This window comes from Eleutherodactylus coqui, chromosome 6, assembly GCF_035609145.1.
Source record: "Eleutherodactylus coqui strain aEleCoq1 chromosome 6, aEleCoq1.hap1, whole genome shotgun sequence".
Taxonomy (NCBI): Eukaryota; Metazoa; Chordata; class Amphibia; order Anura; family Eleutherodactylidae; genus Eleutherodactylus; species Eleutherodactylus coqui.
This window is the reverse complement of record NC_089842.1, coordinates 63,362,049-63,389,782: the sequence shown is the minus strand read 5'-3', so window position 1 is coordinate 63,389,782 and position 27,734 is coordinate 63,362,049. Positions and strand designations below refer to the sequence as shown.

At 44.1% G+C, this 27,734-nt stretch overlaps 1 protein-coding gene across 5 annotated transcripts in view; it reads right to left on the bottom strand.

The window, feature by feature from the left end:
* NCAM1 (neural cell adhesion molecule 1) overlaps positions 1-27,734 on the bottom strand; it is a 324,148-nt gene that overhangs the window by 113,492 nt on the left and 182,922 nt on the right. For all 5 annotated transcript variants that reach the window (XM_066606907.1, XM_066606909.1, XM_066606908.1 and 2 more), the window contains exons 2-5: positions 12,662-12,736; positions 11,785-11,994; positions 7,730-7,873; positions 6,299-6,436 (exon numbers count right to left, since the gene is read on the bottom strand). In XM_066606907.1, coding sequence (XP_066463004.1) covers positions 6,299-6,436; positions 7,730-7,873; positions 11,785-11,994; positions 12,662-12,736 — 567 coding nt within the window. The remainder of the gene's footprint in view (positions 1-6,298; positions 6,437-7,729; positions 7,874-11,784; positions 11,995-12,661; positions 12,737-27,734) is intronic.

Genomic DNA, 27,734 nt, shown 5'->3' with positions numbered 1-27,734 from the left:
GATGTATAATTAGTTTAGAAATCATGAGAAGGTAAATTGTTTTTGGAATGAGACAACTTTTTGTGCTCAAGAAACTTATGTGATCAAAAATTGCATGGCGAGTTCAGGTGAGCCACAAGCTTTGGCCTAAGATGGTCAGAATATCATTGAGTGTTGCATAATGATTGTGGTATATTACAGTGATCACTGGGCTTATTTAGCACTCTATCCATATTGGATACTAATATTGATATTCTGACCATCTTAAGCCAAAGCTTGTGGCTCACCTGAACTCGCCATGCAATTTTTGATCACATAACTAGTTATTTATTACACAAATGCTAGCCTTAGATAATCTTAGTATCCAATATGGATAGAGTGCTAAGCACTTTGAAGCACTTTGAAGCCTAATATTCTGGCTATCTTAGTTTAGGGTCAGGGTCTATCTTTGTGCAAAGTTTCATTGAAATCTTAGATGGTCGACTGGGAGCGTTGGTTGAACTGACATGGAATGACCCAAGGATGAGTAGGGCAGCAGTGGGTATCAGCTGTTTTGTTATTTTACACCATAGAGAACCCCTTTCATAATTCGGACAACCACTTAAGGAGCATTTCTAATAATATATAGCATGAGCCCCCTAATGACTCAGCCATTTTTTTTGTTGTTTTATTTTTCTTTTTCTTTTGTGGGATGACTTGTATTTTCTACTGCTATTTAATGTCCCATATAATGTACTGAAAATTGTTTAAACATTTCAAAGTCAACTGAAATGGAAAAAAATGCCATTTCACCATCTTTGTGGGTCTTGTTTTTATGACATACATAACGCAACAAAAATCACATCATTTTATTCAATACTAGATTTATTTATTTTTTTGCAGTACTACTTTTAAAAACGAGATATCTTTGACAATAAAATTATGTTCTGCCACCATCTTCTGACTACCATAACTTGATAACTTGATATTCTTGTTATAAATGCAGTAAAGGTTCTTGCTTTAACTTTTAGCATTCTTTATTTTTTACAATAGTAAAAAACAAATTCACTTTTTTCATTTTTTTTGGGTCCAACTAGAGGATTTGAACTTGCGATAGTTTGATTGCTTATGTAAGCCGTGTACCGGGGTGGGCTCCCCAGGATACAGCGAAGTCACAAACAAGAAAAACGTCTCTGACACCAGTTCAGGGGCAAACCGAATTTTACTAAAGCCCTGTGGCCCACGTGACCACAAACAATGGGTAACCGAACAAAACTCACATACACTCAGCCAGATGGCTGAGGCCCTTGTGCTGTACAGCGCTGTACAATCTGCTAACGTCTTTCCCAACACCATCGGCATTCCCGAAGCCACCCCACTTGAATGTGTTATGTTCTGGAAAGTGGGCGCCCTGCCAAGATCCGGGATTTCGATGTCCTCTAGCTGCTCATCACCACTCTGGGTCGGCAATCCTACGGGAACTCGGGAAAGCGCATCCGCATTGCCATTTTCTCTCCCCGACCGGAACCGGATACGATATTGGTACTTTGAGAGGCGAGCCATCCATCTCTGTTCAAGAGCCCCTAGCTTGGCGTTCTCCAAGTGCGCTAACTGGTTATTGTCCGTCATCACAGTCACTTCAGCACCCGTCAGGTACTCTGCAAACTTTTCGGTCATGGTCCACACCAGTGCCAAAAGTTCCAACTTAAAAGAGCTATAGTTGTCGGGATTGCGCTCCGACTCCCTTAAAGACCGGCTGCCATAAGCAATCACTCTTTCACGTCCGTCTTGAATTTGAGACAGCACGGCCCCCAGACCATGGAGGCTTCCGTCAGTGTACAATAAGAACGGGGTGTCAAACCGTGCATAAGCCAGGATCGGGGCACTGGTTAGAACCTTCTTTATTGCCTCGAAAGCCTCTTGTTGCCGTGACCCCCACTCAATGGGGCGATTCTTGGGTCCTCCAGCCGTGCCTTTCAGCAGCTCATTTAGCGGACTAGCCAGGTGAGCAAACTTGGGTATGAACCTTCGGTAATACCCGGCCAATCCCAGAAAAGCCTGCACCTCCCATAGGGTCTTTGGTTGGGGCCACTGTTGGACGGCCTCCACCTTACTGGTAGTCAGCTGCACCCCCTCTGGGGTAACCACATGCCCAAGGTACTCTATCTGCTGCTTGAAGAGTTGGCACTTTTTGGGCTTGACTTTAAGCCCATGGTCTCGCAGCCATCCTAGGACCTGTCGCAGCTTCTGAAGATGGTCTTCAAAGGAGGTCCCAAACACTACCACATCGTCCAAGTAGATCAATACCGACTCAAAGTTGAGGTCGCCCAGACAATGCTCCATCAGCCGCTGAAATGTCCCCGGGGCATTAGTCAGGCCGAACGGCATCCTGTTAAACTCATAGAGTCCCATGGGTAGGATGAAGGCTGTTTTCGCCTTGTCCTTTTCAGCCATGGGCACTTGCCAATACCCGCTGGCCAGGTCGAGAGTTGAAAAGAACTTGGCATGACCTAGGGAGGACAGCGACTCTTCAATCCGCAGAACAGGGTAGGCATCCCGAATGGTCTGTGCATTTAGCTTCCAGTAGTCTACACAGAACCGAAGACCCCCGTCTTTCTTCCGCACCAGGACCACTGGGGCAGCCCAAGGGCTCTGACTCTCCTGTATCAGCCGGGTTTCCAACATGCTGGCCACCATCTCTTTCACTTCCTGGTAAATCTTGGGTGGGATCTGTCTGTACCACTCCCTGATTGGCGTGGCATCGCCGGTAGGGATTTCGTGTTCGATACCAGAAGCACACCCGAAGTCCTCATCATGCCTTGAGAATGCCTTCTGGAATTCCCACAGAGTCTCCTCCAGAAGCGTCTGTTGCCCCGGAGTCAGGGCCCGGAGATCCACCCCCATCAGGGCCATAATCACTCGACCGTTCCACTCGGACGTCGGGGCCTCTTTTTGCTTGATCTCTACTGCAAAGGTCCAGGCTGACCTTCTATCTGGCTGTAGTATGAAGCCTCTCCGCCGAAGGATGTCCCCCTCAGACACATAAACTTCGGCCAACAGGGTATTTCCAGGAACAGTCAACTCACTGTCCGAAACATTGATGCAGCGTACTGGCACACATCCATCCTTAACAGTGGCAAGAGCCCGAGCTACCAGGGGACGGGCTGACCTTTCCCCTTGGGGGGCGGGCTCAATTAAAACCTCCAGCCCATTCAGCTTCCTCCCAGCTCCTACCGGCAGCATCAAGATTTGTTCCCGTCGTGGAGGGATCTTCATCGGGGCCCTCAGTGGTACCTTCACGCGCCCAATAGCCTTATCGGACATGCTCTTTTGCAGACTGTAGCTCCTCACCATATGCTGCAAAACCTTCGGCCGATGTGAGGTGGCCCGCTGCCAGTATTTAGGCCCTTCCTTGGCATAAAGATGTTGGTCTAGGTCTCTCAGCACGTTCATTCCCAGCATTACATCGAACCCTTTCCTCGAGGGGTGAACCACCAGTACGACCCCCTTCCTGCCAATATCCTGCCCAAATAGGCGGACCCGCATCCAGACTATACCTCGTACATTCATCTCCACGTTATTTGCAGCCGTCAATCTGATGACATTCCCATCTTCCGGCTCTATCATGTGGCCGAAGTGTCTCTCAAAGAACTCCAGAGGCATCAGGGTGCACTCCGACCCAGTATCAACTAGGCAGCGTACTTTCTTGCCTTCCATCTCCGCTTCCATAACAGGGCTGTTAGCATACAGATCGCGATCATCACGTACAGGACTTAGACCTTGATGAACCGCCGCAGTTCGCCCTGTTACTGTGACGGTCGGGAGTTTAACGGCGGCTCGGGCTCCACCTGCATCGGGCACTCTCTGGCGATATGGCCATACTGTTGGCAGTACCAGCAGAGAGGTCCCCGCGATCTCCGAACACTAGAAGGACCTCTGTTGGTGGGTCCACGCACCTGGCTTATCCTTGATGGAGCCAGGTGGGGTGGTGGGACCATTTTTGAAGCCTGAGGTGACCCCGCTATCATCTGAGACACTACTACTCGGAGTTCCCTCAACTCTGTCCGCAGGGCCTGGACTATATCCTTCAGGGACTCCGAGTCTTCCGGACCCGATCGACCTCTGGTCACTCCGGTGCTACTTACTGCTTTCACAGCCACAGGCATCGGCTCCTCTTCCCTCTCTACTGCAGCCAGGTAAACCTGGTAGAACGTCAGTTCAGGCGTCACCCAGGCTATCTCTTGCATCTGGTCCTGCAAGAACTTATTGGATAACCCTATTATGAACTGGTCGCGTAATAGCCGGTCCACCCCCCGGAAGGCTCCCATAGCCTCTGGGTCCCGCCGCTGCACTTCATTCAATATCTCCAGTAGGGCGTTAGAATATTGCAGCAAAGTCTCGTCCTCCCGTTGTGACCGATTGAAGAACTGGCTTCGCAATTGTGCTACCTTGGTGCGTCCCCCTTGAGCTCTTTCAAGCAGGGACAATATTTTGTCTAAGGTGTCCCTCTCTGACTCGGGCCGCACCATTACAGTCCGTCTTACGTCTCCCTCTAAGGCCCCCAATGCTATTTCCGCACGCACATCAGGGGTCAGGTTGCACATTTTAACCACGCTTCGCACCCTTTCGGCCCAGTCCTGCAACGTCATGTTTTTCCCGTTGAATTTGGGCAGTTGCTGCATTAATGCCCCAACTGACAAGTATCCTACCTGGGCTAAAGTGACAGGCGCGGGCTGTAATGGCAGTGCTGGGGCACCCTGAGCTGAACCCTGGGCCGGCGCCACTGGATTAATTTCCGCCGTGTTCCCGTCCATAACGGTCGCTGTATCCTGCTGACTACGCCAAGTTGTAAGCCGTGTACCGGGGTGGGCTCCCCAGGATACAGCGAAGTCACAAACAAGAAAAACGTCTCTGACACCAGTTCAGGGGCAAACCGAATTTTACTAAAGCCCTGTGGCCCACGTGACCACAAACAATGGGTAACCCAGCAAAACTCACATACACTTAGCCAGATGGCTGAGGCCCTTGTGCTGTACAGCGCTGTACTCCCCAAAGGGCGCTGCTATAATAGACTATGCTTTTACCTAACGGGCAGGCCTAAATAATCCTGCCCCTTGTTACCTATTAGTACCGCTACTAAAGAACAAAGGAAAGGGAGAGTGATCTGAGTACCGGCGGTGCAGCACAACAGCTTACAAACTTACCCACACTGACTCTATCCCCCCAGACCAATACAATAAGGGACATGTATAAAGAACAGCGGCTCTATAGCCAGGTGAATGTTCTCCAGAAGCTTCTTACTGATGGCTGAAGTGTGGCCTGACACGGTCCATAACCCTACCTAATCTAACTACAGGCCAAAATGCAGTCTCAAGTAACTTGGCGCCAAAATATGGTGTCTTGCGTGCACGTAGACCGGTCTGCTGTTAGATCAGCCAAAAAGTCTAGACGGATGAGGGGCTCCTCCAGAAAAGTGTGCGGTACCTCAGAGAGCCGTTACTCACTTCCCCACCGACATCCAGTATTGTCCACACAATATCCAGTCTCGCTCCGGTTGTTCAGCAACATCCCCGGCAGCAAGTCTTCTCCCATCCAGCGGGCATCTGAATCCGCTGTAGCTCCGATCCCTTCAGGATACGACTTCCTTCCCTCTTCCGTAGCTCCACTCAGATCGCTCTTTCGACCAACTGTCCCCTAACAGTGTACGCACGCTTTTAATTTTCTCTCCTCCCATGTGCACGCTGTAACCAGGCAACGGGTGCTCCAATCACAGGCTACCATGGTCCTGTCACCTCACAGCTTGACCATAATCTTTTCTGCAGAACAGCGACCTCTTGTGGACCAATAGTAAAACACACAGTAGTGGACTATTTACAGTAACAAGAACAATGTACACATATTGGAGGCTGTCTCACCCTCTCACACTTATACCATTTACTGCAATACTTCAGTACTGCAGTATATGGTATTTCTGCCAGCATTGTATTAAGACAGACCACAGTACATAATATATGGCAGCCCTGGGGGATTTCAGAAGGCTCCAGGCTGCCATGGCAACCCAGCTACACCTTGTGATCTCATTACGAGGGGGCCTTTCAGAGTCCCTGAACGCCGATCGGAGCATTTAAATGCTACTGTCAGAATTGATAACACTTACATCCTTGGTCTCAGCGGGTCACCTACTTTTAGCCTGTAAGCTTATCTTATAGAGCTAAAAGTAGCTGGCAGAGCCTGTTTAAATATTAGCTTGCCAATTACGAGTATAAACTGTCTTGTACCTTTGTGATACAGAAGAGGGTTACTGGAACTTTCTAGAGCATTTTTTATAAATAGTTCTCACCATTCACTATGACTTGAATATCCTTGTAGTTTATCTCTCCTCGTGCTAGGATCCGGCCCTCACATCGGTAAGTACCTTCATCTGTTCTCTTAATGCCTCGGATTTGTAGATAATTATTGGATAGCATAACAAAGCGGACTGTGGAGGAAATAAATGAAAACCGTGAGGAAATACTACTTCAAAGACTTCACAAGTTATCTTTTTAGCCAAGAAAACATTAGACAAATGTCTTCTCTTGCAGCTTTCCATGATATCCCTAGAGATTGGAAAAATCAACTCCCTCCAATAGGGTTCAACGGAGAAGATGAATATTGATAAGGTAAAAGTGCCTCCGTTTGCCCAAAGTCAAGGATGGGAATGGTGCAACCTTACAATGAATTTCCCCACTAAACCCAATGTGACCCTGGAGTGCAGAAAAAAAATCAGTTTTGGTGTGAATCCACATTACAATGGGAAAACCGAGTCATTAAAGCAACTTCCAAAGAGGCCTGGTGATTGGTGCTAGACTACCCAGGGGTAGGATTTCGCAGTTAACCTTGTAGGCTTTCCTCGTGCAATGGTGTAGAGAGTATACCAATAATGGTGGGATTGGTGAAAAGTCCAACCAAAGGGGATTAAACTCATCCATCAAAGGGGTCAGAAGAGGCTGTCAAGAATTATTTTGGCGAACAGGTTGTGCACAGTCAAGCAAATTGCAGCTAAACACAACACTAGTGCTCAAACTAGTGCGACCAAATGCACAACTCATCATTCTTTAGCACAAGTTGGCTATAACAGCAGATGGCAAGCTTGATGTCTCCGAGAAACAGAAAGATAAGACTCCAGTGGGAAAAAGAGCGCAAATAAAGTGTCATTGGGCAGTGGAAAAACATTGCCTAATCAGATGAATCCAGATTTCCGCTGCACCATACTGGGGGGAGGGTCAGAATTTGACTCCAGCAGCATGAATCGATGAACCCTTGCTTTCAAGTAACAAAGTGGAATAATGGAGGTAGGGATGTTTTCTTGGCACACCTGGGTCCACTGACACCTGAGATGGACAACATGATGACACCTGCGGATGTGAAGGCCAAAGGAGTTCCAAAGTACTACTAGATATGGGTGTCTACTAAAGTGGCCATCCAGTGTAAATATATCTCATAAGCAAAAAAAAAGTTTGCTCTAAATTATTCTTAGACCCAAACCAGCTTATTGTACTTTTCTCCACTGTCTGGTAGACTACAGGAGCAATAGCTTCCCTTAATTATCACCAGGTTGTAGGAGAAGTTATAGCTAAGCCTTTTTTTCCAGGTGAACTTGGGAGAAGTTGAAAGACGTTGTGGTAATATCTCTAGACATAGTAAAGGGTATATACTGTAATATGATTATATTACATATGTCATACATGATATAATATTATATACTGCATATATACTGTTATATATTTCTTACCATCCTTCTTGAAATGAACATCTCTGCCTTTGTGCTTCCAGGTAATGATCGAGGGCATGGAGCTGGAGACGTCGCAAATGATAACAGCATCTGTCCCTTCTGTGAACTCCTGCGGGGTCGGTGCGTTCTTAAAGGTCAGCTTCTCTGTTGGGGAAAAGAAAAAATCAGGATCGATTGAGACTTGTGTCAGGAACCTGCTCAGACATCATTTCTAAGGGCTGAGGTAGCTGATGTGACCTGCGGGGTCCATATGCACCATATGGCGTAATTGCACATGCGTTCGCTTTAAAAACATAAAACGACACAGTCGTGGCACAATAGTACATTAAATAAGCGCAGGGCAGACCCTTGTTCTGAGGCACCAGGGGTGTTCTTGCATGACAGTGAACGTGCATTGATATCAACAGGTAATGTGATTTTTAGAGTTTCCAGCAGGCATAGCTGCACTAAAACCAGAATGCCTTAAAGGGGTTGGCCAACAAAAGCAAGTTATCCCATATCCACAGGATAGAGTATATCCTGCTGATCGGTGGGGATCTAACCGCTGGGACCCCAAACCAATCTTAAAAAAACAGGGGTTCAATGTGTTCAGGAATGAACAGAGTCATCGTTCATTAATTTCAACAGGACTGACGGAAGTAGTTGAGTTCAAGTGCTTCAACATTCCCAAAGAAATTAATGAAATAGCAGCACGCATGTGCTATTGCCACTCCTGGCTGCAACCAACCCCCGTTCTTGGGATTGGTGAGGAGGTCCCAGCAGTTGGATCTTCCACACTCAGCAAGTTACCCCCTATTGTTTGGATGCCTTCATGGGACAACCCTTTAAAAGGCATCGTTTTACCAGGAAATCCCAATCCATGTATCCAATCGGGGACTCAATTGAAATTTAAAAAACAAACAAAAAAAACAACTAGTGCTTCATGGTGTAGAAACATGGGTCTACCAAAAAGAAGCAGCAGGATGATAGGAATATTGGTACTCGATAGGGTTGTGCCTATCAGCCTATCAGAATAGCAGCAGCCTCTCTAAATAGGACAACAGAAGCCTCTGTATGAAGAGAAATCAGCTACAGAGAAGAAGATGGGGGATGAACGGCCACTGGACCAGAGACCTTAAAGGGGTTGTCCCGCGAAACAAAGTTGGGGTATACACTTCTGTATGGCCATATTAATGCACTTTGTAATGTACATTGTGCATTAATTATGAGCCATACAGAAGTTATTCACTTACCTTCTCCGTTGCTAGCGTCCTCGTCTCCATGGTGCCATCTAATTTTCTCCCTTCTGAATGGGGCCGCTCGTGCCAGAGAGCTGCTCCTCGTAGCTCCGCCCCGTCACGTGTGCTGATTCCAGCCAATCAGGAGGCTGGAATCGGCAATGGACCGCACAGAAGACCTGCGGTCCACCGAGGGTGAAAATTCCAGTGGCCATCTTCGCAAGGTAAGTAAGAAGTCACCGGAGCGCGGGGATTCGGGTAAGTACTATCCGTTTTGTTTTTTTTTTAAACCCCTGCATCGGGTTTGTCTTGCGCCGAATGGGGGGGCTATTGAAAAAAAAAAAACCCGTTTCGGCGCGGGACAACCCCTTTAAATCATCAGAAATCATCTTTATTTTGCAACGCATTTCAGTGCCAAATTTGCACCCTCATATGGCCATTAACAAGTAAAGAGCAAGGATATTAAAAAGTCATGGGTAAGGCAGCGGGTGACATCACTTAAGTCATATGACATAATCATATGCCGGCAAAAATCATGTTACAGATTATCAGTGGTACTAATAGAGCCAGCCAAAAAAAAACATAAGACTCAATACTCAAATAAACAAAATAAGAGATATACATTGTAAATAAAACATGTAAATAAGAAGATCCGACGTAAATGAAGCACAGTTAAATGTTGCTAATGAGGTAGTTAGTAAAATTGCTAGAGGACAAACATTTATAATTCAAAATATGTAATTCATTGCAACTTTTATATACCTAAAAGGAATAAATAAATAATTAATTACATAATTAAGATAAACCAATATCGGGACAGGATAGTACTGGGAGACAAATATAAAGCACTGGCCGGTAATTCTAGAACCTTCTGTCTTATACGTAAAAGAAAATGAGATCAAAAATACTACGGAAATACTAATCTGTTATTATTAGTTATTGTTACTATTATTTTCAGAGTATTCTTGATCTCATCCTCTTTTATGTATACGATGGAGGCTTCTATTATCGGCCAGTGGTTTATTCTTGTCCTCTAGTACTATCCTACCCCGATATTGGTTTATTTTAATTACTTATTCATTCCTCTTAGATATATAAGTGTTGTGGTGAATCACATGTTTTTAATTATATGCCTCTGTCCTCTAGCAATTTATCGAGTGACTTTACTAGTAATTATCACATTAGCAACATTTAAATGTGTTTCATTTACATTGGATCTTCTTATTTACATTGTATATCTCGTATTCTGTTTACTTGAATGTTGACTCTTACTATTTTTTTGAACCGGCTCTATTAGTACCGCTGATACTTTGTCTTGATATGTGTGATTTTCTCTGGCATGTGATTATACTACATGATTTCAGTGATGTCACTCGCCACCTTACCCATGACTTTTGAATATCCTTGTTATTCTTTACTTGTTGTTAATGGCCAGGTGAAGGTGCTGATTTGGCACTGAAACACGTTTCCAAATAATGACGATTTCTGATTATCTGAAGTTTCCTGTCCGGGGCACTTTTTAACTTCCATCTTCTTCTCTCAAGTTGATTTCTATTAGGGCACTTAGACATCATAGAGGGGGTTCCCATGCTCTCAATTTCCCCTCTATGAACCAGACTTAAAGGGGTTTTGTCATTCTAACAAAACCCCGTCCACCTGCTCTGCCCGGCCTAAAGTAAAAAAAAGAAAGCATACTCGCCTGTCCTGGAGCCCCGGGACGCAGCCAAGAGCCGTCGCTAGTATCTGCATTGACTTCCACGTTGACGGCCCTTCAGCATTCAGTTGCCAATTAGAGGCCGCAGCATAACTATACATACGTCACCGTACATGCTCCTGGTAAACATGTATGGTGACACTGCGGGCTCTGATTGGCCGCAGACGACACCTGACTTCTGCCGGGCTATCTACTTGGAAGTCGCCGCTGATACTGGTGACGGCTCTGAGCTACTTCTCGGGGCTCCAGAACAGGCGAGTATGCCCTCTTTTTTTACTTTAAGCCAGATCGAGCAGGTAGACGGGGTTTTGTTGTAATGACAAAATAAATACTAGCAAGCTCTGACTGAGTTAGGCATCCATGTATTCCATGGACAGCTATTAATCTCAATGTAATACCCAATGTCCATACAGCAACGGCAATTTATTCTAGCAAAAACAGCTCGCATAAACCTATGGGGGCTAGACATGTAGTATTCAACTGATAACAGAGGTAGCTCTCCTACTAAAGGGGATGTCCAGCTGTAAAGTAATCATGGCCTATTGTCAGCAGATCAGTCGGGATCCATCGACAATAGCCCTTTACCAAACAATTGATCTATAGGCTTGTGCAAGCGGCTGATGTGTGCAGGAAGCAGACAGCTCAGTTCCAACTTCAGTGGCCCACCTTGGTATTGCGGGCTACATTCTCATTCATTTCACTAGGAACTTGGCCTGCAATACCAAGCCAACCACTGCAATGGAAACAGAGTTGTCTGCTTCCTACAGAAATCAGCTCAGTGCATGAGTACATTGACCTGATGAAAAGCTGAACAGTAGGGGACTTGGGCAACGAACCCTTGCTGATCTACAATTGATGGTCTGTCCTGAGCATAGATCATTAGTTTACAACAGGACAACCCTTTAAAGGGGTTGTGAGTGATCCTCAATACAGTACATATAAGGAAACTTGGCTGGCTGTTGGTAGGCAGAAATGTCGATTTACAGTACCCAATTAATCTACATCTTCTCATACTACATAACATAACATAATACGATTAATGGCAGTTACTATATTTCTCCCAAATACATCCACAGTCTACAGTACATTGGTCCACTTGTTATTACATCGACAGGAAAACTTACGATAAATCTGGAGCGTGACGGTGCTTTCCGATCGTCCTTCTGCAGGGCTGGAGGCGATGCATTTGTAAGTCCCGGCATCTTGAATGCTGGCATTGTATATGGTAAGTGTTGATGAATAGTCATCACTCTTCATTACTGAAATCTGCTGTTGGTTGGTTAATCTTTCACCGGTTGGAGATTCCCAGTAGATCTCAGATGGTTCACCGATTACTGTGGGGCAAGAAAAAGCAAAACGAGGTAGGTCAGTGAAATTAGTTCAACCAGGGAAAGAGGGGGGAGGTTAGAGGAAAAGACCGTAACAAATAGGAAGAAAAGACAAATTTATACATTATTTTAAAAAAAAATCTTAACCCTAGATGGTCCAGAGAAAGAGCAAAAATACTGAAAGTGACGCTTTTGTCTAGAACGGGCAAAAAGTTTTCCCTGAATTGTCATCAGTGTAGGATAAAATGTAGTTAATTATCCAAACCTGAAAAAAATCACTTGTGCCTGCTAAAACTGTTGACATTTTCATCATAACTGGGGTTTTTCATGTACCTAGTCTATGTTTGTCCAACTCTATGGCATTCTTTTTGGAATCAGGTAGCAAGATGTGGACTGTATATGCAGAATAACAGCAGTAAGATTAAAATATTTTCCAGTTTCTATGATCTATGCCCCTTTTAGGAACATGGTATGTGGCCTTAACGGCAGCAGACTGGCATTGCTGGACTCTCTTCCAGTACAATTCATGAAAGATAGATTTGGCTCCTTGTGGCTTCCTGAGCCAACCACAAATTATTATTACAAAACTCCTATATATATATATATATATATATATATATATATATATATATGATTCTAAACATATTATTCTATTGATTACAAAGATATTTACCTTGACATAAGAAGAATTTGGATTCCCCAAGGCCTATTTCTCCTTGGTCAGGAACAATGGTAACTTCTAGAGCTGCTGTAAAAGAAAACAGAAAAAAAAGATATTACTATCACATCTGAGTTCTAAATTTGTATGTTTTTTGTAGAATATTGTAGGATCATGTCGGAAAAAATTCTAGCGGGGACATAAATATCATAACCAATATGAACAGTATCGATATCTGTACATTTATTTACAGGAGGGTCTGGCTGCAGATTCTTATCTACATTTGCAGTCATTTGGAGCTCACTCTCTCAGATGTCAAATAGCTCCTCATTTCAACTATCTGCCAATTATATCCCATTAAATTCCAATTACAAAGGATTAGCAGCAATGATCCTATGAGCAGTGTACATCTCAAGTTAATATCGCAATTTACAGATCTGATTGAAGCCAGATCTTCCACTCCCTGTAAAACATTTTCAGGGAAACTGAGATAGGTTGCTGTTTGTCAGTATTCTCAAACATACAGCAGCTGTTTTAACCATTTTTGCATCTATCACATGGGGCGAACAAGCTGCTAATCCATTATCTTTATTCCTTGACTTTGTCCAAGGGTGAGGAAGTCAGAATCATATTATCAAGGTTTGCCAGCTGCAGATGTGGAGTGTGACTGGGGCGAGGTGGTGGCATCAGCCCTAGCCCAAGTGACCTGCTTGTCGGCGTATTCTCGCTGTCATTACCTGGTGCTAGGCATCGACTTGAGCACTTCTCTATAAGTGTTCTAGTACATTGATTGGTCCAACCAGCCAATCACCGTTTGTCTCTACAAATTTATTCTAGTCCCTCCTCTCAGAGGGCGCCGGTTATTCTCCAGTCTGATTTGAGCATGCATGCTGGTCTGATCTGTGATCTGACTTCTGTCTGACCCAAGTCAGATGTTCTGTCCGACTCCTGAACCCAGACAGATTCCTTTCCGACTCCTGAGTCCTGTCCGAAGGTGTTTCTGGTCTCACCTGTGGCAACTGGTTCCACCCTGCACCTCTGTTAAGATAAGTCTATTATTATATTGTGTGTGATATTTGCCACTATTTCCTATTGTCCTCCAGAGAGAGAGTCAGGGTCACTCAAGGTTTCTGACGTGAGGCCGCCGTCATCAGGGCGATCACTCCACTTTATAGTAAGGTTTTCCTTATCTGAGAGGTCAGGGTTAATTTTTCTTTATTCCCTATAATTATGTTTCTTATATGCCATTTTGTGTTATCTGCATTTATCCCAATAAAGTGCATCGTTTAGTTTATCCACATTCATCATGTCTTCACTTTGTATGTATTTTTGTCCTTTGAGAATAAGCCCTGCAGAGACGTAACCCTGCACATATTTTCACCTTGCAGAGCCAGGAGATCACAAGAAACCACTTTATTCCATTCTTGTAAGTTATTTAGGGACGTCACTGCCAAACAGCACCACAGACCTCAGTTTCTAGAACTACAATAAGATTTAAGAAGTTACGAAATTTTACTCCAGTCAAACTTGCATTTTCACGCTTTACTTGTAGAGATACATTGATTTTAGAACTTTGAGCCAAGTGTGATTCTATTAACATTCCTTGCCAGACGCAGGCCTGTAATTACATATATAGATCGTACAGCCGCTCTTCACATATGGTCATCTTCCAGTAATGTGAGTATCTTTTTAATTTCCCTTGCAACCACAGTGACCTTATGTCCCTATACATACTGTACTTTCCTATATGTGATTGATAGCTGCCTCACGCTGTAAATGATAAGACTATATGAATTTTTAGCTAAGTGATCAAGAATCCCCTTAACAGTAAAAGACTATGAGCAAGAAGCAAATTGGAAAATCAAAATGATTTAAATGGCTCAGAGAAAAGTAATTTTGCAGAAATGACTATGAGCTGGGTCACCTTTTGTGACTCGTCTCTATCTACTTTAATGAAAGTCTACTTCTTCCTGTCCTCCACTGTATAGCGAGGTGAAAGTGTTACCAAGTACAATTACAAAGGCATTTTTCTATTAGCACACAGTGGTTTATACGAGAAGTTGGAAACGGTTTAATTCAATGCCATTTATATTTCCAAGTTTATTCTTTCTAATCGCATTTTACTTGGCGAGATAGGAAATATATGACAGCATTCAGCTGAAGCATTATCAACAATGGAAGCGTTCTCCTAATCAACTCCGCTTCCTCCATCCATCCACTTCTTTGATGCCGTTATTTGACTACTTACTATTCAGACAGTCCAAACACAAATAAACTACACTCATAGAAAGGTGAAGCCTTATATCACCCAACAGACCCAATGCATATATTCTTTTCTAGATCATAGTAAATCATGTAGACATATCAACAAAGTCTAGGGGCTCCTTCCCACGGACGGATTGAACCTAATAGCTCAATGCTCACGGTGCGGAATTCCATCGCCGAATTCCGCACCGTGAAATCTCCCGACCTCACCCGTGGCATGCTCTATTTGCCGCGGGTGTACGCGCATACGGCTTCCATTGCAGTCAATGGAAGCCGCCCGTCATGCTATCTTGCGCTATAGCACAGCGGAAGATAGCGTGAAACCGCTTGCCCGCCTACCGTTAGCCGCGTCATATGACCCTGCCGGCGCGTCGTGTGACGCTGTGGGCGTGTCATATGACGCGGCCAGCGTGTCACATGACACTACGGCGCATGACGCGCTCTATTGCGCATGCACGCCAAAGCGTCCTGCGGGACGTAGGACGCCGGATCCGCAGGTAAGTATTGGGGTCTCTGGGGGGGGGGGGCGCAGTGAAGGGCTCCGCGGCCGTCTCGGCCGTGTGAAGCCGGCCTAAGGGTATGTTCACATGTAGTGAAAAAGGCTGCGGAACTTCTGCAGCTGTAAATTCCATATCAAGAACTGCAGTATTTTCTCTGTGAGAATGTACGCTAAAAGATATGCTCTAAAATTCAACTCGAAAGAGATTGCTGGTTCCAAAATCCGACCTAAAGAGTATTTCTCCATGGAGTGTTGTACTTGACTTCCCGTTGGAGAGCGTTTCCAGTGGTACTGAGACTTAAAACATACCTCATTGCAACGGTGGGGAGAGCTGCCAAAGGAGTGAGGAGTTGGCTTGGGGAGCTGTGGAGGATGTGTCCTGGAGAATCTGTGCCTGTCAGAGAGGGGCAGTGACACAAGAAAGGAGGCAGCCATGGTTGGAGGTGTGCAGCTCCATAATATGCCAGAACCAACATCGCTGCAGGGGCTACAGAAACTGGTACAAAGGATTCTGTAGATCTGTGAATCAGGGTACCCCCAACAGATGTCCAAAGACATGTCCCAAACATTACAGCACCAAACACACTGGAGATACGTAAGTGAGGTGGGTCCTTAGGAAAAGGCCGGACGTGCACATGGGTAGTGATTTGAAACGCAAGCAAGTTAAAGTAGCTTGAGCCGACCCCAGAGGAACACATATTCATCTGCCAGTTGTGGACACGTTATTGGACAACAATTGCCTTACTTTTGGCGGGTGATCGCCATTGCTGCGTTGAAATGCTCTGTGGTACTACCACATATTGTATAGTTGAAGTGTGTTGCAGATCTTTGTGATTTATAAAAGATTGTTACCATAACGCACTCACGTTAGAGTAAAGCATATTCTTAGTTATTGTCAGTTAGATTGTCTAATGTTTCTGAATAACATTATACTGCTTGGCTTGTACTGCAAACTTCATCTCCAAGTTTGTTAAAAATAAAAAATATATATTTTTGTAAGTCAGGTGTCCACATCGTACCCTGATTCCTGTATCACCTGCCCCTACCGCAACACAAGTCCGATTAAAGTGAATGGAACTCAACCTGCAGTACTACCCCGGGCCACTAAGCAATGTCCAGAGATGTCTGCTTCCTGCAGCAAAACAGCTAGAAGTAAGACACTCCCTTTAAACCAACCATCCAATGCTGTGGGAACAATATTTGTCCAGTGACTGGAGGAGGGGGAGTTATATCACCTGGTGTCATCTTCTATGTGCTTAGTGCTGCAGATCCATCTTTTCCTAGGGCCCCTCCATGGCCTTCCAACATGGCCGCGTCACATCTTAGACTACTTGCTGCATCACTAGTCAGACACTGCACACTGCTTTCGAATTAGCCAGTACTGCTTAGATGTGCTGCGCTCGCCAACCAGAGCAGCAGGTCATATCTTAGACAACTAATGCACAGTATGCATCGAGAAGTCTAAGAAGATGCGTAACCATGTTTGAAGACCATTGAGGGTCCCAAAAAAGATAGATCTGTGAAACTATTCGGAAAATGGAAAAAAAAACAGGTTGCTATAATTCCCCCCTTCCCTGCCAAATTTTGTCCTGGGATTAGATGGTCACTTTAATGAACAAAGGTTTAAAGCAATATCCTGGGAGGATGCATTTATTATCTACCCACTGGAAAGGTGATGAACGCTAGATCAGTGGGGGGTGATGTGTTTGGCTGTTTCTGTCAATGCCATAGGATTTGAATGGAGTTGACAGAAACAGCCAAACACAATTCACTATAAGTGAGCACAGCCTACCTCCTTCTCCTCCCTGCACATGCCATAGAGCAGAATATCTCTAAGGCAGGGCTCAAACGACCGTATACTGCATATTACCTGCGGAATTTTTGTGCGCGTAATATGCAATAACAATATCCCATAGACTTTAATTGTGTCACTCACGCAAGCCGTGCAAAGTACTGTGCGAAAAAATTTGTGGCATGTTCTACCTGTGCGCGGCCTGCATGCAAACATGGTCATGTGGGCCAGACCTTAATGCTATTAAAGGGGTCGTCCTGAAAGTTTTTCTCCCTAAAACCATCTTTTTCCTGCCAGGAAATAAACTACCATATACCCACCATTCCCGCATGTTCCGTGCTATTTGTTTACACGCCGCAGTCAGTCTGTGTACAATACATCATAGGCTGCTGCAGCCAATGACAGCTCCCATTGATGGAGAGCTGAACTCTGTTATTGGCTGCAGCAGCCTCTGACGTCCTGAAAACAGGCTACTGCCCACTGTAAACGTGACGTCACAGGAGAGACCAGGAGTGGAGAGCAGAGTATCTGACTGATTATTTTATGGCATGGGTAAACTGGTTTTAGGGGGAAAAAAATCATCTCAGACAACCCCTTAAACTAGATATGGCCACCCCACAGTAATTTACAGATAATAGAATTAAAAAAAATTACAACCAGAAAATAAAAACACATTAGAAAATCGAATATATTTCTACTATCTAGTATTAACAAGTAATTAATAAAGATGATACATTGCCTTTAACCACTGAGGTAGCATAGGCATTTTGCTTGCTCTGAGGTTGCTGTGGTAACACCTATAAATTTATGTGCACAAATATCCATGGCAACCCCAGAGCAAGCAACATACAGAAAGTTAGGAGTACAAGAGAAGTAGAAAGAACTGAACCAACATGTCTATGAGTAACTAGGAAGGTACAAAGCCACTTTAAGCTTCTGTAGGCATGATCTTGGATAGTGTAGGAGTATCTCAACAAACTTTCAAATGTAAAGCAGATGTTGCTTTGGTTTGATTCCTCCCCGAAGCCTCATTATAATGTAAACCAATGAGCCATTGTGCCAACTAGGTTATTCCCAAATACACTGAACAATCTAAATATAGTACTTTTATAGTACTATTTTTGACTTATTTTAGACCCGTGAAAGCTATAAAGTTTCCAAGAGAATAGTCAAAATGATAGGTTAGATGAAATGTAAATAATAAGCCTTCTCGGAAATAGAAGACCCTTGTGCCAGGCACATAAAAGTATCCGTTCTTCACATGGCACATAGCTGTAAGTCGTGTAAGTGATTGTTCGTTATAGCATTTTCCTCTTTTCTTGCAATGGCAGAAAAAAAAAGAAACAATATAGACTTTTGAAGGACAGATTCAACCAGGAGACCTCTGAACTGAATAGTTATGAATTAGATGCTGCAGCAGCTAGTGGAAGAAAAGGTCGTTGTGATACCAAATGACTCATCACTAGGATCTAACTAGAAGGGAGAGGATTTAGAAGTGCAGAACGTGATGAACGTGGTGTCAGCTGGTGAGGCTCCCCCTTAGGTCTCAATAATGGGGATCACCATGGTGATGGAACATTGAGTTAAAGGTTCTGTGTCTGTTCTGCGTCTCTGATCTCATCTCGAGCTGACTGCAAGTAATTAAGGTTGCACCCTGTGGGATGCTACTGAAATGACAATATCATACAAACACGGCTCTTGGGCCCTCAGATCATTGCAAAGAGAAAATATTATATATTACAGGTGACTCCCATATCCTGAAATTTCCTGTTCTTATAGACAAGGTGTCACCCCCTCTTCTTCATCTGACTAGATATACCCCCGCTGGGCTCGTGTCACATGAGATGTAGTGATATTATCATTATCTGTACTCAGGTCTGTGATAAAAACCTGTGTGAGCAGAGCTTTCTGTGGTTATCAGATTAGATAGATGAGAGTACAGGTAGATTTAATTATAGAGAGGTGGTAGGAAGGGAGGAGTATAACGGAGGAGTCTGTGAGAGACGAGCTGTCTGGAGAGTGTCATTTTAATGGCGTGTCGAGGCGGATTATTAACCGCTTGTGAAGTTCACTCAATATGGTAAAAAAAAATAGCTGATTTATAGTTGCAGAGCACAAGCTAAAGTGTAGTATGTAAAGTATGAGAATTAAGATTGTCCTTAGCGAGTACCTGCCCGCTCGGAAGAAAAGATTCGGGTGCCGGCGCGGGTGAGAGGTGAGTTGCGGCAGTGAGCAGGGGGGAGTGGGGGATGAGAGGGAGAGAGATCTCCTTTCCGTTCCCCCCTGGTCTCCCCCGCCGCTCCCCGCCGGCACCCGAATCCTTTCTTCCGAGCAGGCAGGTACTCGCGAAGGACAACGCTCGCTCGAGTAATTGTCCTTAGCGAGTATGCTTGCTCATCTCTATTAATAAACCTATATTTGTGATGATGTAAAAAAAAAAAGTTAAAGGGGTTTACCAGAGTTGACATCTATCCGATTGGTGCTAAACGTCTGATTGGCGGGGGACTCACTGCTGAGACCACCACCAATCCCAAGAACGGGGCTACCTTGTCTTCCTCTTCTCCTTACTGTAGGCTTATTGCAGCCCCCATAGTGAGAAGGAGGCTTAATGGAGCAATGGTCACGCATGCAAAATGCTGCTCTATTCATCTTCAAGGGCAGTTTGGGAGAAAGCCGACTCCTTGCACCCCACTATTTCCGTCAGCCCAGCTGAAATAAATGGAACGACACCGAGCTTGTTTTACCGTCACTCCTTTCAGTCTCCACATCATTGCAGTGGATGCAGGGAACCTGCAGAGATGAGAAGAGGGGTACACTGGACGCCTATTTTCAGGATTGGTGGGGGCTTCAACAGTGAAGGGCTTCTTTAGTGTTTAAAAATAGGTTTTAAAAAAAGCAACGCGTTTCAACCCCAAAATGTAGTCCTCCTCAAGCCTGAGGAAGACTCCTTTCTGGACTTGAAATGCGTAGATGATTTTCTTAATTTGTAAATAATAGAAAAAAGATCTAGTCTGGTATTTCATCAGCGCCTTTAATAGCTGACTGGTTTCTCTTGAATATTGCACCTGGTCTTAAATCCATGGGAAAGGCTCTCCTTTCAATGAAGAACGCCACTGCACTGAATTAACATTACTGGCGCACCGTGATGACTCGATTTACAGCATAGTACATTCTAGTTAAGTTATCATAAGACGTTAGGAGTCAAGATAACATCATGTTTGCTTGCAGTACTTGTTTGGCATGCAATAAAGATGCCTGATCTGCAATACTCCAGTGCATTCAACGACTGTACATGGTGAACAACATGGAGGTCAAGCCAGGTGCTTGAAGGACCAATGTTTCTGTCAACTCTGAACTCCCTAGCATGCCCTCCATCTATCAATTCACATTTCGTAAGGTTGTTTGGTCCATTTTTGAACTTTTGGGTGATCTACCACATAGTAATCTATTGTAGGTTTCACTAAATTTTATCTGCCAATCCATATTCTATTATTCTGTTTAAGTGGGCACACATAATGAATTATGCGAAGAGCAGAAGACTGGGCATCTAATAAATCAGGAGCTGCGTCATCCGGGCCTGTCAATGTTTTGGTACCTACGTGTGTGGTCACCATGTTACTAATCTATACCTATTCTAATCTAATCATTGTGTGGTCATGTTAAACATCCAATCTATTCTGCGCGGACAAGGGGAGGGGGGAGCGTACACTCCGCATCAGTCTTTAAAAGGACTGTTGTAAGCATTTAATTGAAGTTCTGGGAAAAGGGAAGAATATTCAATTATTCAGCTATTTTTCTGTTAAAAGTAAGTTCTTGACCGAAGGACAATTAAAGCTGATAAGATCAGGCAGGCAATCCCGTGGAGCATGGACTAATTTGAAAGTTGCTTTGCCACTCTCCTACTAAAAAAGCAACCTGTAGAAACACAATCGATGCCAGGACAATGGGTCAAATCTCTGCAGCAATGTGATTGATTAGTTAATGAGTTACTTGAGACAAGTCTCCAAAAACACACGCGGATTATTTGTGAAGCTCCTGACTTAATTAGCCAACAGTAAACTGCTCCTAACAGTGGATGGAGTGTTTTCTGTGGTCCACCTTCGCTCAAGGAGTTCTGATGAATATTCATATATTGCCACTGTATGTAGAGTTAAGCTATGTTCATATCTGCATTAGTAACCTTCGTTCAGAGGGGCCATTGCCAATCTGGCACAAAATGCTGAAAGAAAAAGTTCTGCATGAAAGACTTTTTCATCTCGTAAAATGCCAAACAGCTGAACGAAGACCAAATGGACATAATTAAAGTCAACGGGGTCTGTTTGTCGCCGGTCGGTTCCATAAGATGGATCCGTTCAGCTAAGGAATTCCCCTATCCTGCTCCTAATACGGAGAAGGAAAATGGGACACCCAAACGCAGGTGTGAACATGGCCTTAGGCTCTGTTCATACTAGCAGTTGGCTTTTCGGTTTTCTGTTCTACTATGGGAGCAGGAGAACAGAATGCGGAATCATCCCATGATTGAAATGAATGGCACTTAATGGACCCCAGCTGTTGGGCTACACTATATTGTTTGGCATTTTGCTCCGGAACCTTGCAGGAGCCTCCAAACAGATCTCTAACACGGATGTGAACAAAGCCTTAAAGAGAACCTGTAACGTTATGCATGCAGTCCAATCTGCCAGCATTAAGTTATAGAACAGAAAGAGCTGAACAGACTGATATACAGGGTGATTGAAAGTCAGGACCACACAAAATATCTTCTGAACTAAAAGAGATACTTGTATACTTGTATACTTGTAAGTAGTAAACTTTGTACAACACTTAGATGGGTGGGGAAAACTTTTTGGCACTATGATGGCGCTTGTCTGCCATCTTGGCGGAAGTCATCTTCGATTCAGCCTAAGAAATATGGGCTACATGATTTAAGAGTAGAATTTCATCAAAAATTGATACGTGAAGTCATTTTTTCAATATCTGAAACCATTTTTGATTATGTCATGTCAAGTATTAATAAGTTGTTATGTTAAATTATATCAGACGGATAACACTAATTTATGTCTTTTCAGGTACCAGGAGATGTGGATAACAATTCAGAACAGAATTGAGATCATCCTGATGATCAGTAACAGAAGTTCACGTGAGGTGTCTGAGGCTTTCAATCAAGAATATCCTTAAAGGATGTATCCCATAGCTCCCTTTCCATTGAAGTTTCTTGGTCAGAATTTAAGATGGCAGCGACCACTATAGTAACAAAAAGTTTTCTCCCATCCATCTAAGTGTTCTACAAAGTCTCCTACTCGTATCCCTTATAGTTCAGAAGATTCATTATAACTTGCATTTCATTCCTTTAAAACTCTGCTCTTTTTGGGATTAGGAGTCCAGTGGGCGGTCCTATCAGTGACTGACAGCCTTGTGTGAGAACTATAATTCAATGATAGGACGGCCCTCTGGACTCATAAACCCGAAGTCAGCAGAGTTTTGGATACAATACATTTTACTGAATCATCTCCCATAAAACTAATATGAATCTACTCTGCGCCTCCCACTCCATAACATGATGGTGGCAGATAGGGCAATATACACAACATATTCGCTTTAAAGTGAATGTCTGTGTTCTAACATTAGCTGGTCTTTAGGTCCAATAGTCAATGCTGGTTAATTCCTATATATACTACAACATATCTTTACAATGGCCAGAGCTTCATTTTTTTGAGTTTCAAACATATAAAAGACATAAAACAACAACCTGACTGCAGCTGCAACTAGCGGGAGCTTACTGCAGGCTGTTTCACTGTTACTCTGTCTGCATTACTGAAAAAAGTAATAAGATGGAATTCCGGATGGAACCACAAAAACGAGGACCAAACAGGCTAACTTTGGACTCTTTTTGATCTGGTTTCCATTCTGTTTATTTTGGAGGACAGACTAGCGTAGTCAACTGCTATTCTGCCTTTCAGAATAAACATAAAGAGAAGGAAAACCAGGTCAAACAGAGACCAACATTTGCATCTTTTATCGTCATTTGACTAACTAAAATTTAAGGTAGCATCCATGGATTTGTCTAAATGCTGATTTTGGCAACTGAAGCAGGACCACAGGCTAGAAAGACTGAATGCACACTATCATGCAGTGGGAACTGAGCTAAAGGATTAGTACATAAACAGTATGCAGTAAGCTTCTGAGCTCCCTCTAGTGGTGGCTGGAGGTAGGCAGGATGTTATTGTTTAAATATGTGATGGAGGATGGCATATGTATAAAAAAAAAGCTCCAGCCAAGATAAAGAAATAATAAGAAATACATCAGCATAGAATATATATATATATATATATATATATATATATATATATATATATATATATATATATATATATATATAGGATATTAAAAAATAAAGGTTTTAAATTTGCAGTTGGGCTCAGCTTGTACATCTAAGGGGTTGTTCCACCAAATTAAGCTTCCACAGGATAAGGGATAAATATCTGATCTGTGGGGGTCTAAGTGTTAGCACCTCCTCTGATCTTAATAATGTGGGCTGCAAAGGTCCCTACATGAGCAGTGCAGTGGTCGAGCATGCAGTCAAATTCAAGTACTCAACTATCGCCCACAGTCCTATTGAAATTAAAGGATCAGCAGTACACGCGCTCAGAAGCAGCACCGTTCATGTGGGAACCCTTGGGGCCCCTGTTCGTGGGATTTCAGGGATCTCAGCAGTCAATCCCCACTGATCAGAAAGTTATTCCTTATCCTGTTTGGATGGGGCTAACTTTACATGTTGCACAACCCCTTAAACTGTAAAGATTTTATTTTATTTTTTTCGATATGGCACGATACACAGTTCACATCTCAGCCAAACCACTACAATTAACCTTATAAAGCCACTTTTAGGTGCAATAGTCCTTGAATTTAAGCTTTAATCCTTAAAGGGGTTCAGAATTGAAGTCTTAATCCAGGTTTAAAGAGGCTCTCCAGCTGTAAACTATTGATCGTCTATCCTTATGTAAGGCCATCAATAGTGGACCAGGAACCCCCACTGATTAGTTATTCCTTGGTTGGTGCACTTATGCACTGAGTTATCACTGCAGGAAGCAGACAGCTCCATTCCCATTGCAGTGGCTGAGCTTGGTATTGCAGGCCATTCATTTCAATGGGAACTTTGCCTATAATACTAAGTCTGACCACTGCAGTGGGAATGGACCAATCTGCTTTCTGCAGAAATCAACTCAACCATCAGCCCAGCAAACAGTTGATTGGCGAGTGTCCTAGGCAACAAGCTCCCGCTAATCTTCTATTGATGACCTATTCAGGATAGTCCATCAATAGTAGGTTGCAAAGGTTTACTGTCCAGGATCCCTACAGATTTGTGGTTTACCCCAAATGAGCTACCATTGATGGCCTATTGTAAGGATACCTAGGAGAAACAAAACTAAGTGATCCATAGTGCAGAGGGACCTCTTTAATGCAAATAACTTGCTGAAAGTGTTTACATCCTTAATCTAAGCCTAGGTGGCAAACAAAATGACAGCTTCTAATATTTTATATAGGTTACTAAACGTGAAACATGAAAGGTAGGTACTATACTAATCATTACATCTAATAGGTCAATGAGCACAGATTCCTGCCACTACATTAATACAAGGTGCTGTAGCACCTTACCAGTATGGCCCCCCAATGCCCATAATATAGACCTTACACAAAGCTCAGCTGCCTATAAAGTCCTTCAATGGCATTACAAGTAAATGTTCATAAAAATGTCTGCCCTGATTTTAATGAAATTCGCAAACTTTACTTTTATAACACGCTGACCTCAAAGTTATCGCTCCTTTAACATACGTTAAAATGTAAAAACGGTTCATTACTGCCATTGAAATACAGTTTGACTCTCTTAATAATGGTTTCTAGGGAAACTTCTGACAGAGCTTCAGTTTTCGAAAAATCAGAGACAGCAAAATGTGACTTCATTAGCACAAAGTTTTACAGTCGCAGAGCTTCCCTCCGATATCCGACATGCCGAAGATTTAGAGGTGGAAGTGACAGGGCTTTGTGAGTGTGCAAGCGACCTGCAAATGAGATCATTACATCCGTGACCTCTGGGCGCTTTATTCTGGGAAGGGAATAAAGCGTACATTATGACTTCGGGGTAAAACAATATACTTTCAAATAGTTGGAGCCTTTCACAATGAAATGTGTCGTGTTCGGGAGATGACCGGTGCGGACGAGGCTGATAGCGGCAATTATAAATGATCAGCGATGCGCGGTAGGCAGGCTGCTCTTCATTGTGTGCGATAGCGCTCAGATATAATTATAGTTTAGATTAAGCCGTGTGAGTCATAAATGATACAGTTCCACAGATTTGGGATGCGGAATATGCAGATTTTAGGCACACCTCTAGCCATCCAACAATTATAATTGCTTTGACTGTAACTTATTAGCATGCCAACTATTATCCTGCCGCCACTTCTTTTTCCATAACATATTTTTCTATCCTCTTACTGAAATGTAGTATAATGAAAATGGTGAATTCGCAATGAAGGCGGTCACTTGACATATGCAGTACAGATCTCATAAGCATGCCAATCAATTACTGCTACGTGATGATATGGAATATCCTGTTGGCTCGGCAGCTAAATTAAAGAACCAAAAACTCCCAAATCAATTGATGTTTTTGCAACTTTAAAGGGGTTCTGACAAGATAACATTGTTGCCTGGTCTGCCTAATGGACACAGGGAACCCACGACTAATGGCATACTAAAGCATAGAAACCTTTTACTTACCTTTTCTCCTGTTGTTGCTGTGCAGCGGGGGTCATCTCCCAGCAGGGTCTCTTCTTCCTCCGATGAGCCTGGACGGGCCGCCCCCCTCCGGGATCGCGCGCATGCGCAGAAGACAGGTGCCCTCTGACAGGAGTCAGGACAGGCCGCCTCTCCACTGGGCACACACAGACCCCGGTGCTCAGCCAGGACGGACAGGCTGCCCACAGCAAGCACTGCTTGTGACATGGCGCCCTTCTGTTCACCTCGGAAGTGGCTGACGGACAGAGCAGAGAAGGAAGCTGTCATTTTGACGGCTCCAGCTCTGCTTCTAGAAGCCACAGAAGAAGATGCCCGATGGAGGGGACATGCCTGAAGATCGGTCCTGGCCAGGCAAGGTAAGTAAAAAAAATTTTTTTTCATGTCAGAACCCCTTTAAGGCCATAAATGCTGCGGACTTTGCTGTGGAAATGAAGCAGTATTCAGGGTATGTTCACACGGTGAATTTTGCCTATAAAAAAGCACAAAATTCCGTAGCTCTGGTGCAGATCTGCATGCAGAATTTGCCCTGCCAATGGGTAAAAACAGTGGACAGAATTCTGATGTGGAAAATCATGTTTCTACGAGTTTCCGCCTCAAGAAATGACATATCACTTCTTGATGCGGAAACTCTCATTTCAACGTCAGAATTCCGCGTGCGGATTTTGCTCATTGAAAGTACAAATTCTATGTGCGGCACCAAAAACTGTGTCAGATAGCCGTGAATTTTGATACGTTTTTCGAGGTGGAATTCATACAGGAAATTCCATGGTGCATACTCAAACATGTGGAGGAGATTTCTAAACTGTCCTTTACACAGGAGGGCAAAATCTCTTCAACGAATTTGCAGCGTTTTTGAAAAATGCCGCAGATTCCAAATCCACAGCATGCTGTCAGGACCAGTCGGCTCACGGGTCCTCCGTGCCCTTGCCGCCAGTCCTGTCACCCAGTCGGCTGCCGTGTGGCGCAGGGGAGCCCCGGTCCTGGTTACCTCCCCTGGCCGCCGGGCTCCTCCTTGCCGCCGGGTTGCTGGGGACACGGCAGGTGCTGCCCCGCGCAACGTCCTCGGCACCATGGCAACCCATCACGCGTTTTCATCCCTGCCTCCTGCAGGGCTGGGGGCGGGCCCCGCAGCGTCGCTGGGTATACTCGGTTGCTGTATACCCAGCAACTTTGTACCGCTTTGTGTTAGCAGTGCGGTCAGCTGACCCACCCTATTGCGTCAGTTCTGAGACAGCTGCATAAAAAAACTGCCTCAACAACAAGGAGGAAAAGATGCAACAGCAGAATGCCCTATTATGACATCATAGAAGTAGAGTCCCTTGCTTGGGACTCCCCTGCATGAGCCAAAATAAGGAGCCACCAAGTGTAGAGCTTCCTGCTGCAGCAAAAATGGCTGTTCGCTGCAAGCTGCACTGTCAGCTTCCATCTGAAAGGCGTTGTCTCCTATAAGACCACTGTACTAGTGAGCATCAAACTACTAACGGTCAGTTAGTATGTTAGTGCTTCTCATGCTCCACCCCTGGTGACATCATCACTCCGCCCCCTGGTGACGTCATTAAAGGTTAGGGCTCTTGAAAAGGGGAGGACAAAAATAACAAAATGAGAATTCAACTATGCCGTTATTATCTCAGACACAACTCAGCAGTCCTGACAGAAGACACTGACCTACCACCACCATAGAGATCCGGTGCGCTAAAGGACCTGCAGTGACATCACTGCTGTGGGAGCAGCCAAGCTATGTT